The sequence below is a fragment of the Diospyros lotus genome, chromosome 8, assembly GCF_014633365.1.
Source record: "Diospyros lotus cultivar Yz01 chromosome 8, ASM1463336v1, whole genome shotgun sequence".
Taxonomy (NCBI): domain Eukaryota; kingdom Viridiplantae; phylum Streptophyta; class Magnoliopsida; order Ericales; family Ebenaceae; genus Diospyros; species Diospyros lotus.
In genome coordinates this window covers 35,256,679-35,273,067 of record NC_068345.1, presented here as the reverse complement: position 1 = coordinate 35,273,067, position 16,389 = coordinate 35,256,679, and the positions used below count along the sequence as shown (strand labels likewise).

At 35.5% G+C, this 16,389-nt stretch overlaps 1 protein-coding gene across 6 annotated transcripts in view; it reads right to left on the bottom strand.

Moving 5' to 3' along the window:
* The window catches only part of LOC127807532 (protein ROOT HAIR DEFECTIVE 3 homolog 2), a 108,517-nt gene that overhangs the window by 33,717 nt on the left and 58,411 nt on the right, over positions 1-16,389 (bottom strand). For all 6 annotated transcript variants that reach the window (XR_008024726.1, XM_052345449.1, XM_052345451.1 and 3 more), the window contains one exon: positions 15,358-15,520. Coding sequence is in view for 5 of the 6 variants with exons in the window: in XM_052345449.1 (XP_052201409.1) it covers positions 15,358-15,520 (163 nt within the window). In the remaining variant the exon portion in view is untranslated. The remainder of the gene's footprint in view (positions 1-15,357; positions 15,521-16,389) is intronic.

Sequence of the window (16,389 nt, the reverse complement as noted above, 5' to 3'; positions counted from 1 at the left end):
GGCAGACAGTGGAGAGCTTGCGATTGCTAATTGAGAAACACCCCACTCCTTATACCATTGAGTGGATTAAAGCCATAGAGAAGGACCATGTTACAAAACGTTGTAAGGTACCATTTTCCATAGGCAAATATTGTGATCAGGTTTATAGTGATATTGTGGATATGGATGCTTGTCATATGTTGTTGGATAGACCTTGGCAGTATGATGTGGATGCTCAACATTTTGGGAGGAATAATCTATATAGGTTGAAGAATGGAGGAGTAAAATACACTTTGCTACCACTTCGTCCTAAAACTTCTAAAGTGGAGGGGCGAACCTTCCTTAACATCGCCCATTTCGAGCAAGAGATAGATGAAATAATCAAAGAGTCCAAGGTGGTGCTTATAGCTATTATGAAATAGGGCAGAAACTAGTCGAGTATTTCGAACCGATGAAAGCATTATTGGAGGAGTTCAGAGAAGTAATGCTAAATGACCTACCTAATGGAGTTCCATCGATGCAAGATATTTAGCATCACATTGATCTGATTCCTGGCACTAGTTTGCCAAACCTACTCCACTACCAAATGAGTCCAAAAGAGAGAAATTTTGAAAGGAAAAGTGGAAGAGTTGTTGAGAAAGGGTCAAATTCAAGAGAGCATGAGTCCTTGTGTAGTTCCAGCATTGTTGATTCCAAAGAAAGATGGTAGTTGGAGGACGTGTATAGATAGCCGAGCAATTAACAAGATAATAATTGGGTACAAGTTCCCAATTCTGAGACTGGATGACATGTTAGACAAATTAAGTGATTTTCAAAATTAGACTTGAGGAGTGGATACCATCAAATTTGAATTAGACCAAGAGATGAGTGGAAAACGGCCTTCAAGACTAAGGAGGGGTTGTACGAGTGGTTAGTAAGGCCATTCAAGTTTACTAATGCCCCAAGCATGTTCATGAAATTGATGAACTAGGTACTGAAACCTTTTATTGGAAAATTTGTGGTTGGATATTTTGATGATATCCTAACTTACAATTGATACGAGAAAGAGCACCTTCCACACTTGAAGGAAGTACTAATAGTCTTGCAGGAGAATAAGCTGCATGTGAACTTGAAGAAATGCAATTTCATGATAGATAAACTTTTGTTCTTGAGATTTATTGTCAGTGCTACAGGGATACAAGTAGATGACAAAAAGATCTGAGCCATCAGGAAGTGGCCAACGACGAAAATTGTCACTGAGGTGCGAAGTTTCCATGGGCTATAAACTTTCTACAAGCGTTTTATATGCAACTTGAGCAGCATTGTCGCACCCATAAGCGAGTGTTTGAAGGGGGAATTCCACCGAGGAGAGGAAGCCAACACTAGTTTTGTTGTATTAAAAGAAAAGTTGTGTACTACCCCAGTATTAGCGTTGCCAGATTTTAACAAGCTGTTTGAAGTGGAATGTGATTTTAGTAGAGTAGGGATAGGGGCAATCTTGTCCCAAGAGAAGAGGCCCATAGCATACTTCAATGAGAAGTTAAGTGAAGCAAGGCGAAAGTGGAGCACCTACGACATGAAATTCTATTCTGTCGTCTAAACTTTGAAAACATGGGAGCATTATCTAGTTGGGCGAGAATTTGTTCTATACTTGGATCATGAAGCTTTGAAGTACTTGAATAGCCATAAGAGAATTAGCAGTGATATGCATAATAGATGGTCTCAGTTTTTGCAAAATTTCCCTTTTTAACTAAAGCACAAGTCGAAAGTGCAAAACAAAGTGGTAGATGCTTTAAGAAAACAAACAGATTTATTGATGACCTTGTGCACAGAAGTTGTGGGTTTTGAACAACTGAAGGAGTTGTATGAGATAAATGGGGATTTCCAAGTTTGATGGGGGAAGTATGATAACAAGATGATTTTCACATCCATGAGGGAGTACCAGATGAAAGGAAATCAGGTTTGTATACCTCGTTCCTCTCTAAGGGAAAAGCTGATTCGAGACTTACATGGAGGAGGTCTGGTCATGATAAAACCATTGTTGCGGTTAGTGATCGTTTTATTGGCCACATTATGGAGGGATGTCACTAGATTTGTGCAAAGGTGCTACATATGCCAAACTGCTCAGGGATAGTCGTAAAATACATGGTTATACATTCCTTTACCTATTCCTGAACCTATTTGGGAGGATCTATTGATGGATTTTGTGTTAGGTTTACCACGAACTCAATGAGGCATGGACTCTATTTTTGTTCTTGTTAATAGGTGTTAAAATGTTGTCTCTATTATACTAGAAGATCAGTTAAGGTAGCAGCAGTGTATTTTGAGGGCCAATGAAGCTTTAAATAGAAGTTTATATCTCATGTTGTAATTAGTTATAGTGTGGGGGTTAAACTGTAAATATGTAATAGTCTTCATCCGTTATAAATAGAGAGCAAGGGATGGCAGAGAAAGGGGAGTTCTCACTTTTTGTTTGTAACGAGTAGTGATCATTCCAAGAGAAAGGCTAGAGTTGGATAGCTTTGTAATCTTGGGGCAAAGGCTTGATGTACTCGGGAAATAGAAAGAAAAGAACTCGCTATATACTGATCATTCTCTGAATAAAGAAAGCTACTCAAGGGGGTGTTTCACTGCTAGATGGAGAACTGGTGTAAACCAGTTCGAACTAGGATAAAATTGGCATCTTGTGGTTTGCGTTTCTCTTTCTTGTTTCTTATTTCTATTCTGATTTGGGTGCATTTATTTTCTGTTGTCTTCTAGATTGATTTCGGGTGAGGAGTTGAGAGAATTGGCATTAGGAAACATTGTTTGAGTTGTCAAAAGAGCTCCTAATTCTAACAATAGGTTCTCAAAGATGGTTCATTTCATTCCTTGCAAGAAGACTGCTGATGCAGATGGTATTGCTAAAGTATTCTCCAAAGAAGTAGTCCGTTTACATGGAGTACCAAAAGACCATCACTTTAGATAGAGACACCGAGTTCCTTAGCCATTTCTAGAGAACTTTGTGGAAGATGTTCAATTCTTTATAGAATTTCAGCAGTACAACCCACCCTCAAATTGATGGGCAGACAGAAGCGGTGAACAGAACTCTAGGCAACCTCATTCTAAGCATCTGTGGTGACAGGCCCAAACAATGGGATTTAGCACTGGCGCAGGCAGAATTTGCTTACAACAATGCTGTTCATAGTGCCACAGGGCGGTTGCCATTTCCAGTTGTGTATCAGAAAACACCACAACACACTTTGGATCTAATCAAGCTGCCAAAAGATTCAGGAGTCTGTGTAGCCGCTCAAAATATGGCAGAAAAGTGGCAGACCGTGCAGGAAGATGTGAAGCAAAACCTGCAACAAGCTAACTCCAAGTATAAACAAGCTGCTAATCGAAATTGCAAAGAGCAGTTGTTCGCATTCGGAGATGATGTGTTGGTGTTTTTGCATAAGGAGAGATTTCCAGTAGGCACTTACAGCAAGTTACAGCCCAAGAAATATGTTCCTTACAATATTTTGAAGAAGATCAATGATAATGCCTATGTCATGGATTTGCCAGACTCAATGGGTATATCCAAGATGTTCAACGTTGCATATCTATATGCCTATCATTCCTCCGACGACTCGAGGTTGAGTTTTTCTCAAGTAGAGGGGACTAACGTGGAACATCCAGCTTGAAAGAGTCAGAAAGAAACCCGACGAGCCCTTTCAATTTTAGGGTTTCCTATGTTTCCTACTTCAATTAGCATTTGGTTTTCTTACGTTTCCTATTTCAATTAGGATTTGACTTTTTTCTTGATTCAGTTTCAGTTTTTGTTTTTATTTTCTTGATTTAGCTAGGATTTCAGTTTTCTACTACAACTAGGAATTCCTTTTCCTGGTTGATTAAGCCTTAGGATTAGCCTATAAATATTCTTGTTCTAAGTTTAGAGAGCAGCTTTTAAATAATATCATATTCTTCTTCTAAATTTGGTTTCGTCCTCAGTTTCAACGTGAAACTGGTTAACATCACTTCCTACGTTGCGTCAGGATGAATGAAAAGAACCAAAAAATATAAGGAAAAAAGAAGTGGTCAAGAATAAAGTGCAACAAAAGAGACTAGATTGTGGAAGGTGAGAAAAATCTAATGTGCATGAGATGGCTACTACAATTTAAATATATAGCATAAATTGTTCCAAGTGAGTTGAAGGAAAAGCTTCAAAACCAGAAAGAGTGATGGAGATGGAGGAAGGAGGTAATAAAAAAAATAATGACCAAAAAGAACTTGCTCCAAGACTTTCATACTAGGCATAATGAAAATATTTTGAAAAATGTATATTTTTGGCTAAAAAGGAAGCAAATAAGGCTATTATTAGTAAACAAAGGTCAAGAGATTATAAAAAACTATACTAACAACCAATGTTATTAAAGGCTCAAGGCGCACTAAGGCAAAAAGGGTATTGGAGCCTGAGACGCAAGGTGCAAGGCGAGGCGCGCACCTGGTGGATACTAGGTGTATGCTGACTAAAAAAAATGAAAAATATATGTCTTAATTGAAGAATAAGATATAAAATAGAATAAGATATAAAATAGACCCTAACTCCTAATAACATATTCACAAGCATGTTATCAAGAAAATTAAAAAATTCTACATATACTATCTAAAAAAATATAACACAAGTTACATACTTATAAATTTCAGCAAAGCACATCTCATCATATTTCAGCAACCCGCATAAAAACATCACAAAAGTTAAAAACTTTGTAAGAAATTTTAAAATCTATTGTTGGCATACATACATATATATATAATGAGAAGAACAATAAAAAATACCAAAAGATGCAATTTAAAAGTCTTTAAGTCAACTTAAATTAAATCTTAAATAATTTATAGGTCTTAAATACTAATTAAGATTAACTAATTATGTATTTTAAATAATCTAAATATCATCATCATCATCAAGATCAAACATTTCCATATTTTCATCATTAGAAGCATCATCTACAATATCCACTTCTTCCACATCATCTCCCTTTCCATCTTCATCTTATGTTGTTTTTTTTTTTTTGATTTATTGTTTATTTAGTATTTAGTAATAATTGGAATTGAAATCTCAAAAATTTTCTTTTTCCATTAGGATTCTATTAGATATAGTTAATTTTTGAAAAAGTTACAGCAATAAATATAAATCCTAAACAATAAAAAATTTAACAGTCATAAACAGTAAAAAAAAAAAAGTCAAGTGCGCCTGAGGGCCTAGGTGCCCCCGGATGGTGTGTGCCCGCCTGGGAGCATTCCAAGCACTAAAGGTGCACCTAGGCATGCCTTTAATAACACTACTAACAACTTAACACGAGATAGAGAGAGAGATACATATAAATTGGCTAAAGCAAGAGATGAAAGAACAAGGGATTCAGGAAAAGTGAAGTCCATAAAAAATGAAGACCATAAAGTACAAGTAAATGGGGACAACTAAGAAGAGATGGAAGGAGTATTTCTACACGCTATTCAATGAATGTGGACAAAAGGAAATTTATTTTGGAACATCTTGATAAATTCAAAAAGCATCTATAAGTTAAATGTTCAATAGACCTATTTTTCCAAATGAAAAAGATGAAGAATGATAAAGTAATTGGATCGAGTATCTTGATAGAAGTCTGAAAATGCATGAGAGTAAAAGGCATTTTATGGTTAATGAAACTATAAGATGTGATTCTTAAATCAAAAGGAGAAAAAAAAGATGTTCAATGCTGTGAAAATTATAGAAAGACCAAGCTAACAAGGCACACTAAAATTTTAGGAGTGAGTGAGTAAAAGTTAAAAAGAGAAACCAAGTTGCTTGAAAATCAATTTGATCTTGCTGAATTGGGAGCACTAGAATGCACTCAATCCTGGCTAATTTCAGTCACACACTCACACGACTTGATCCCAAAAAAAACAGAAACAGAAATCAAATCATAAACAGAATTAAAATGACAAAGCAAAAGATACGCAAATCACAAGAAGACACAGCAGTTTATCCTGGTTCAGATCATCCCAAAGATGATCCTACATCCAGCCTCTTGATCCCAAGAGCAATCCACTAAGAACTTTGAAATCAGTAAACAAGAATCCCTCACACGAGTACAACCGTTTATGAGATTACAAAGGCTATCTTGAAATCTAGGCTTTCCTCTCAATTCACAGCACTCGTACAATAGAATGATTGATACTCAAGCAACTGTCATATGCCTTATATTTATAGACATTTGGACAGATAATACAAGGAATATAATAGACACCACAATACCTAATATACCCCTCATACATATGTTACTGTTAGACAAAACCTAACTTAACTAATCTGTCGCTTGAATATATATTGACTTCACTGATTTCTTCTACACTACAATTGATGCAAACATACACCAGATCTCATACCTGATACATCAATATAGAGATGAAAATATCTATGTATATATATATAGCAAAGAGGGAGAAAATGTCACACCACCCACCCCCCCCCCCCCCCCCAAAAAAAAAAAGGGTTGTGTAATTCACCATAAACCCTAAGCCAAGACTTAAGATTCATGAAGCCTAAAAATTCTTCCACATTTTATACAATTGAAAATAACAGAAGGTAACTAAAAATTAAACTATTGCAAATTGAGTTCACTAGTAATATCCTCCGATCCAAGTCCATGTCTAGCCCACTAATCTTGCTCACCTAAAAAATATGTTAGGGAGAGTGGCGAGCTTAAAGGCTAGTGAAGGTCACCTCGCATAATAGATCAATACCAAAATAAAGAATTTCATATGTATACAATAAAAACAAATTTAAATTTTAAATATTCACCAATATTTCCAATGCAACAAGTAGTATCACCATATAAAATCATATCATACCACACGGTGTAGCTAACAATTTCTACAATGTATGATTCCTAATAAACCAATGGAACTACAATAATATTTAATAATCAATGCAAACCCCAATAATATCTCAATAGGTAGTTTAGTCCAGATCCAACAATGTACAAGGAGATCCAATAAATACCCTAGATCTACCCCTCGAGTACCCGGTGGAGAATGACCAAAATAATCAATTCATCCCCTGTTGAGAAACTAAGGTGGTGTTCTCTTTGTGTTTTAGTTTTGTGTTTTGAGTTTTGAATTTATTTTGAGTGTTTTGAGTATCTGTTTTGAAATTTTTGAAAATGTGTTCTTTTTGTCATTCTGAAAAATTATTTCTCAAAACAGAAAACTAGAAAACGCGTTTGCTTTGAAATTTTAAAAACGGTTTTTTTTTTTGTTATAATGATATTTTATTTAATAAATTTAATTTAAAATAAATAATAAATATTTATTAATAAATTATAAATTTGATTCAAATACTTTAAACTATAAAATAAAATTCAAATAAAATAAAATAAAAAAATCAATAATCTTAGAAAGAATCATGTTACATGTACATCATTTTTGTACATCTTGGACTACACAAGAAGTATTATGACCAAAATACCTTGTGCCTCTCTATGCGCCTCATGAAGGATATTTTTGTCATTGATACACCTTTGTGTAGCCCAAGGTGTACTAATAGCATTATTCCCTTAGAAATATCATTTAAAAAAATTAATACAAACAAAACATATCACATATTCAGTTTAATAAATAAAATTAAATAACACAAAAAAAATCAAATCAGGAGTCGCAACCATCTTCTTCATCTAGGGTTTTCTGTGTGTGTTGGGGGGGGGGGGGCGGGGGCGCTATTTGCGGTGGCTGTGGCAGTGGGGGCACTGGTCGCGGTGGCGGTGGGGGCGCTGGTTGCAATGGCGGAGGGGGGTGTTGGTTGCGGTCGCGATGGCGGAGGGGGTGCTGGTCGCGGTGGCTATGGGGGGCTAGGTCGATGACGATGGTTGCGGTACTGGTCGCGGTGGCGTTGGGGGGGCGTTGGTCGCGGTGGCGGTGGAGTTGAAGATCGACGGCGGTGGCGGTGGCGATGGCCAGAAGAGGAGAGGAGAATGGAGAGAAGAAAGGGGGGGGGCAGTGGGTCTGTGCGTGGGGGAGGGTGCGGGGGGGACCTGTTTTCTGCGTTTTGCATTTGTTTTGTGTTTTTAGTGTATTTTCACTGAAAACGCCCAAAACAACAAAATGTTGTTTTGGGTTTTCTTAACAAAATTTTTAGTTGTTTTCGAAAACGCATTTTGAAAAATAACAAAGAGAATGCATTTTCGGTGTTTTCAAAAACTGAAAACAGAAAATGGCCCGAAAATGGGAAAGAGAACAGCCCCTAAAATTCCCATGGCGTTGTATAAGTAGCCAAATTTTAGTTGCCAGAATAACCCTAGAACTTCTCCAACGGTTCCACAAAAGTTTATAACATGTTAACACCATCAATAATCTTTTCAAAATGATTTGATAAGTCCCCATTCTCAATTTGTTTTTAAATCAATAGTTCAAGAATATATATCAAACATCAAAATTGAGAATATATATTCGTCAAAATAATTTTTCAACATGCATGGGAATGACTTTCAAAGCATACTAGTGGAAGAATGATCACTCACCTAACCCCTTATAGAGAAAATCTGTAAATATCTAGCAGCTTTACTTAGCACCCATGCTCATAGCTAAGTTTGATGATTTAATCATCCTCTAAGTTTGTTTTTATAAGCCCTTTAGGTTTTATCCAAATCCCTTTTGGTTTTGAATGCAATTTCCTCTTTTATTTCTAACTCCTAAATTAATCATAATCATTATCAAATCCTAACCAGCTAATACATAGGTTTTTCTTCTTATTTATCCTTAAAATTAATATTATCAATCCTAAACCCTTTCCTACAAGGAATTAGTTTGACTCTAAACTTTAGATGAATAATTTCCTCTTCTACAAGGAATTGATTTGTTTCCAATTCCTTAATTAATCCTAATCCTTATCCTTCTCAAATCATATTAAGATAATATTATCTCCCAATTATCTCTTATAGTCGAACCTAATCCTTCCCAACTTCTCTTCCAATAATATATATATGTCGTTATGATTTTGTTTTTATTTATCACAACTTAATCAAGTTTATTTCATAATTCCAGCCCCATTTCAATCCCTCCACAACTATGGCAATCCCAATTATCTCAATCTCCATTTAGAATCTGAACTCAATTCCAATTTTTTTGAAACTTTAAATTATCCTAATCTACAATGACTTTAGAAATCCTATTTCCTCTTGGATTTTGTTTTCCATCTTATTTTTCTCTTTCTAAAAATTTGTGTGTTATAGAAAAACCAGAGCAAACTTGGTGGGGAACTCTTAGACATGACATAAGATAAAATGGCCTTATAGAGAATATGACCATCAATAAAGACATATGGAGGTCTAGAATTCATGTAGCCGACTAACCCCACCTAGTGGGATTGTTATTGTTGTATTTATAAACTAAAAAAAAAAAAACTATGACAAAGTCCCCATAGAACTCTTATGGAGGCTCTTTGAGAAGAAATGAGTGCAAGTTGCTTATATACAAGTTATTAAAGAAATGCCATAGAGTATAAATACATATAAAGACTTGTGGTGGAGATACTGATGGTTTTTCAATTATAACGGGATTACAACTATGCCCTTATTTCTTTGCACTATGATGGATGAACTCACTAATCACTTCTAAGAAAAGGATCTTTCGTAGATTTTTTTTATAGATGACATTGTCTTGGTGGATACGACAAAAGAAAGTGAGAAGTACAACTCAAGGAATAAAGAGACATCTTAGAATCTAAAGGCTTCAAGTTGAGCATGCCAAAAACTAAATATATGAAATGTTATTTTAGTAAAAAAACATAACTATGAAAGGCGCACCTTAGGAGCAAGGCACAAGGGGCGCCCTATCTGGTTGAGGCGCCTGCTTTAGAAGAGGCAAGAGGCACGCCCTCATATCTTTAATATATATATATAGTTTTTTAAAAAAGTAAAATAATGTGAAAAAACCCAGCCCTAAATACTCGATGGAGACAAACCCAAAGCCCTAAAAGCCTATCGTCCTTCTTGCGACACAAAAGAGTAGTTTACACTTCTTCTACAAGACTGGCCGGCTGGTGACAGAAAAGGGCCAGCTACCACTGAAATAGGTATTTTTTTTCTTTTTCTCTCTCATCTCATCCCTCTCTTTATTTTTTTTCTTCTATTTCAGTTTTGCCTCCCCCCCCCCCCCTCTCTCTCTCTCTCTCTTTGATTTTTTCTTCTTAAAAATTAAAGATTATCACTATTATTAAGGGGAAATGCTGCCATTTTTTTTTAAACTTTCGATTTCTTTTTTTTTTTTTCAATATTTGCCTTTTACAACAATAAGAATGTATTGTTGTTGATCAAGATCATCTTATGATTGATGATGATTGATGTTGGATGTTATTATTGTTGTGTTTATTTTCTTGAAATTTTTTGTTTGATTATGAATTGTTCATGTTTAACTCCGCCTGGGGATGTTATCCACTGTCGGTCCCAAGCCCGAATAAAAGAGGAGAGTTGTGTTAGGTAGCCGACAGCCAACGTAAAACTTAGTCGAATCCAAAACATGAACTCTAGACAAATTATGAAAAATCGTTTGGGGGTGGGCGTAACCCTTCATAGCGACGCGCTACACTGCCCGCATGTAGTGTCAAGTGAGCTAGGGTCACTGCATCGTCGCCCGAATGTAGTGACAAATGAGCAAGGGTTCCCGCATTTGCTTGGACGGATGTGGGTAAAGAAGTTAGTCCAAAATCAAAATCAAAACCAAAACCAAAAACAAAATCAAAATAAAAAAACAAAATCAAATTCAAAGTCAAAGCCAAAAACAAAATCATAGATTAAGGATTGGGTCATGGAACATAGGAACATTAACAGGCAAAACTATGGAAGTGGTAGATGTGATGATTAAGAGAAAGATTAATATTATGTGCCTTCATGAGACAAGATGGGCAGGGAAAAAAGCAAAAAGTTTGCCAGAAAATGAATATAAAATATGGTACACATGAAATGATCGAGCAAAAAATGGAATGGAGATTATTATGGATAAAAGCTTGGTAGATGAGGTAGTGGATGTAAAGAGAATAGGGGATAGGATTATTATGGTGAAGGTTATTCTAGGAAGAATGACTATAAATATTTTTAGTACATATGCACCACAAGCGGGGTTAGGTGAGGAGATAAAAGCAAAATTCTAGAAGGACCTAGAGGGACTCATACAAATGATACCAAGAGGAGAGAGTGATTATAGGAGATGACTTAAATGGTCACGTGGGTAGAGACGGAAATGGCTATAGAGAGGTACATGGAGGGTATGGATTCGGGGAAATTAATAATGAGGGTAAGTCTATTCTAGATTTTGCAATGGCATATGGGCTCATCATAACCAATACTAGGTTCAAAAAACGGGACAAACACTTAATCACATATAAAAATGTCACATTAAGCACCCAAATAGATTATTTCCTCATGAGACAAGAGGACTGGGTATGTTGTAGGGATTGTAAGGTGATACCGGGAGAGTGTTTGACTACTCAACATAGACTTCTAGTACTTGACGTCCAAGTGAGAAATTGGAAGAGAAAAAATCACATAAAACAAAATCCAAGAATTAGGTGGTGGGATTTAAAAAGGGAGAAACAACTAATCTTCAAAGAAAAATTAAGGGGTAGAAGAGAATGGAATGGAGAAGGATAAACAAATCAAATGTGGACAGAAATGGCTAATGCCCTGAGAAGCACAGCAAAGGTAGTGCTTGGAGAGACAAATGGTAGAGCCCCTAACCTTAAAGAGTCTTAGTGGTGGAATGAAGAACTACAATTAAAAATTAAAAATAAGAAAAATTGCTATAAGGCTGTTTATCAGTGCAACAATGAAAAAAATCAAAAAAATTACAAAGAATCAAAAAAGGCAGCAAAAAAAACTGTTAGTGAAGCAAGGTCAAAAACATACGAGAATCTATATAAACTACTTGATACAAAAGATGGAGAAAGGGATATATATAAATTAGCTAAAGCAAGAGAAAGAAAAACAAGGGATTTAAATAAAGTGAAATGCATAAAAGATGAAAATCAAAATATATTAGTGAACGAGGGAGCGATTAAGGAGAGATGGAAGGAGTATTTCACAAAACTATTCAATGATGATGGCGACACAAGAGTTAGGTTGGGACATCTTAGTAACTCCAAAGGGAATGTGAGCTATACATTTTATCGACGCATAAGTCCAAATGAAATAAGACAAGCATTAAAAATGATGAAAAATCATAAGGCGGTGGGACCGGATAATATACCAATAGAAGCATGGAAATGCATGGGAGAAGAGGGCATCTACTGGCTAACGAAATTATTTAACGCGATTCTTAAATAAAAAAATATGCCAGATGAGTGGAGGAAGAGTACTTTGGTCCCTATATATAAGAACAAAGGAGATGTTCAAAACTGTGAAAATTACAGAGAAATTAAGTTAATGAGTCATACCATGAAACTCTGGGAGAGAGTAATAGAGTAGAGGCTCAGAAAAGAAACAGAGGTCTCGAAAAATCAGTTTGGTTTCATGCCTGGTAGGTCAACAATGGAAGCTATATACCTACTGAGACGCCTAATGGAAAGGCATCGGGAACATCAGAAGGACCTACATATGGTGTTTATAGATCTAGAAAATGCCTATGATAGGGTCCCTAGAGAAGTATTATAGAGGGTTTTAGAGAAGAAAGGAGTTCAAATAGCCTATATACAAGCCCTTAAGGACATGTATCATGGTGCAGAGATAAGGGTCAGAACATGCGGAGGGGATACTGAACCGTTTAAAATTACAACAGGATTGCATCAAGGTTCTGCACTAAGTCCATACTTATTTGCTTTAGTAATGGATAAACTCACTAAAGATATTCATACAGAGGTGCCATGGTGTATGCTATTTGCAGACGACATAGTGTTGGTGGATGAAACAAAAGAAGAAGTGAACACTAAGCTTGAGTTATGAAGAAACAATTTAGAATCTAAGGGATTTAAATTAAGCAAAAAGAAAACAGAATATATGGAATGTAAATTTAGTAAGAATGCAAGAGTGGAGGATGTTATAATAAAATTGAAAGACCAAATCTTACAAAAAAAAGATTATTTTCGATATTTGAGATCAGTGATTCAAAAAGATGGAGAAATTCACGAGGATGTCACACATAGAATTAAGGCAGGTTGGCTAAAATGGAGAAATGCATAGGCGGTGTTATGTGATGGTAAAATCCCATTAAAACTGAAAAGAAAATTCTATAGGACAGCTATTAAGACCAGTTTTGTTGTACGGCTCAGAATGTTGGACAGTCAAATACCAGCATGAGCAAAAGACGAGCGTAGCGGAGATGAAGATGTTAAGATGGATGTGCGGCCATACAAGAAAAGATAAAATTAGAAATAAAATTATTCGTAATAAGGTAGGAGTAGTACCAATAGAGGAGAAGATGAGAGAGACTAGACTAAGATGGTTTGGTCATGTGAATAGGAGACCAAGAGACGCTCATGTGAGGAGAGTTGATGAAATGGAACAATTAGTCAAAAAAAGAGGTAGAGACAGACCTAAGAAGACTTTGGAAGAAACATTAAAGTTTGATATGAAGTGTATGGACCTCAATGAAGATATGACAAAAGACAAAAATATATGGAAGTCTAGAATTCATGTAGCCGACCCCACATAGTGGGATAAAGGCTGGATATGTTGTTGTTGTTGTTGTTGTTATGAATTGTTCATGTTTGAATTTGATGATGAATACTTGTTACTTTATTATATTTTGTTTTTATCCTTTTAATTTTCCTATTTTTTATTAAATTATATTTTTTCCTCAGCGCACCTCACCTTGCGCCTCGCACCCCGAGCTCCAAGACCCCTTTGCGCCTTAGTGTGCCTTGCACTTTTAATAACTATGGTAAAAATAGAAGCATGAATAATGTTACAGTGAGACTTAAAGATCTAAGTTATTCCAAGGAAGATCAGTTCAAATATCCCAAAAAAGGGGGATATTGTTAAGTATATTATTCATATAATTGAGGTAAGATGGTTAAAGAGGAGATGAGCTTTCAACTTTTTATTAAATTGTAAAATCTCTTTAAAGTTAAAAGGAAAGTTTAATCATAAACTACAACACCAACTTTACTGTATGGTGTGAAATGTTAAGACAATAAGCAATATGTCCAAAATATAAGTTTAACTAAGATAAGGACGACACAGTGGGAGGTGTGTAGACATTAAAAGGAAAAAACCAAAGACAAAATTGGAAATGAGATTATTTTTAATGAAGTTGAAGTGGCCTCAATTGAGGATAAGATGAGTGAGATGAAATTAAGTTGCTTTGCTTGTGTAAGAAGAACAATATTTTATGAGAAGAGTGGATGGAAGAGAGGAAGTTTGTAATACAAGAACTAGACAAAAACCAAGAAAAACTCTTAGGCATGACAACAATCATAATACAGACTTACAGAAAATATGTCATAAAAAGAGATGATTGGCGAGCTAGAATCTATGTTGTTAACTCCACCTAGTGGGATTAAACCTTATTTTGCTGAGATCAAAGTTTCAAAATGACTCACATGGGATTTAGAGAACTAAGCTATAGAAGATAATTATAGTAATTATTCAATGCACCATTGCCTTTTTATTCTACAGTTGTTCTTTTATGTGAATTGTTGTATAATAATTTTAATTAATTTATCACAATGCTTTCAATTTCTATTGTCCAATATTTCTATGCATTTTTTATTTGTTTTTTTGTGTAACTTAGAAAATGCTTCATTTACATGCTACTTGAAGTAAATACATCGAGACAAAATTTTGACTCTTTTAAATAAAATGTCATGTAAGTTATTCAATAATGTGGTACGGAAACACCAAAAGCCCCAGACTAAGAAATGATAATAAAAGATACAAGAGAAATTTGAACAAAAGGTTTGTTAAGCATCCCTATGTTAGCATGCAATCAGATGTGTGAGTTGTGTTGGCTGCTTTATGTTTGTGTGTGTGTGTGTGAGAGAGAGAGAGAGAGAGAAAGAGAGAGAAATTGATGAGATCAAGATAATGAAAGCTAAGCCCCAAAGGGGAAGGTAAGCAGAGAAAGTACCTTGGAATATGACAGTGGCAGGGCCACAAGAGGAAGAAGAATATAACTTCCTAGGAAAAGAAAATAAGAAAGGCATGCAATACATGAAAAAAAAAGGGGGGGGGGGGGGGGGGGGGGGGGGGAGAGATGAGGAACAAGAATGCACGAGTCAAAACTTTTTGGTTGAACTATGGGTTTAGGTAGAGTCACAACAGGAAGAAGAGCATGACAGTGGTAAATTCCAATAGCCAGTTGAAATGAGGCAAAAGTAAATAGAATGTTTTAAAAGTATGATACATAACCAGATCAAATGAAACATTGCTGAGTATCAAGCCTCAATCATGCAATGCAAAGCATTTAATGTACCTGCAAAACTCTGCTCAAACTCAAGAACACAAGCCTTAGTGCAGTAGCGAACAGAAGCCGCAAATCCTTCTCCTTGCAGTGATTTGTCAAGACAAGTCTTAAAACTTTCGAGCACCTTAGAACGTATATGTCCTAACATGGTAACATATGCAGGATGCACCAACTGCATGATAAAAAAATTTGTCAGAATATGAAAAAGATGCATTCCCAGAAACCAAACAAACAGAAAACCATTTCGGACTCTCACTGAGATGTATACAAAGTCATGAACTTCTCCAGCCAGGAAATGATCCATATAACAGAATGATTGACTTAATAATATAAGTCCATGGATCTCAACATATCCCCAAAAGAACAGTATGAAACATCTAACAATCTTTAAATGTAGTTTGGTTAACAGAATATTTTGTGTATTAAAAACAAAATTAACAGGAAGGAAGCTAATTTATGGTGATCATTAGGGCAAACTAGTAATTTAATCATTCTTTTGAAGAGCTCTTTAGAAGTGGGATTGAATCTTCCAGTATATAAATGGCATGAAAATGTAACATTTGCTTGTAAAAGCTCCAGTGGTTCTACCATTAAGAACATCAAATCAAAATGTACCTTTACCATGAAATTGCTTAAAAGAAAATTGAGCATCCGATAGCTATAGAAGAATATCTGAAAACACATATTCCTCAAATCTATAGCTAATAGCTACTTAAATTAAAATATATAGAATATATTAGGACATACATTTATTAAGCACTGAAAGCAAGTAAAACAAATAAAGGCAGCCCAATGCATGATGAACCTACCACTACAACGTCTAAGGAGGCTTGTAAGGGTGACAGATGCACAACCTTAGTCCTTACCTCATACGCCAAGATGAGGTTCATTCTATTCCAACCAAATGAATCCCCATGGAGCAATAGGGCAACCTTACCTCTGACTCTAGTTCAAAGATTAAACTTCAGAACATGGAATGGTTTAAACATATACCCAGCAACAGCAACCATAAACACGCATACACCATTTGTATATTCCCCA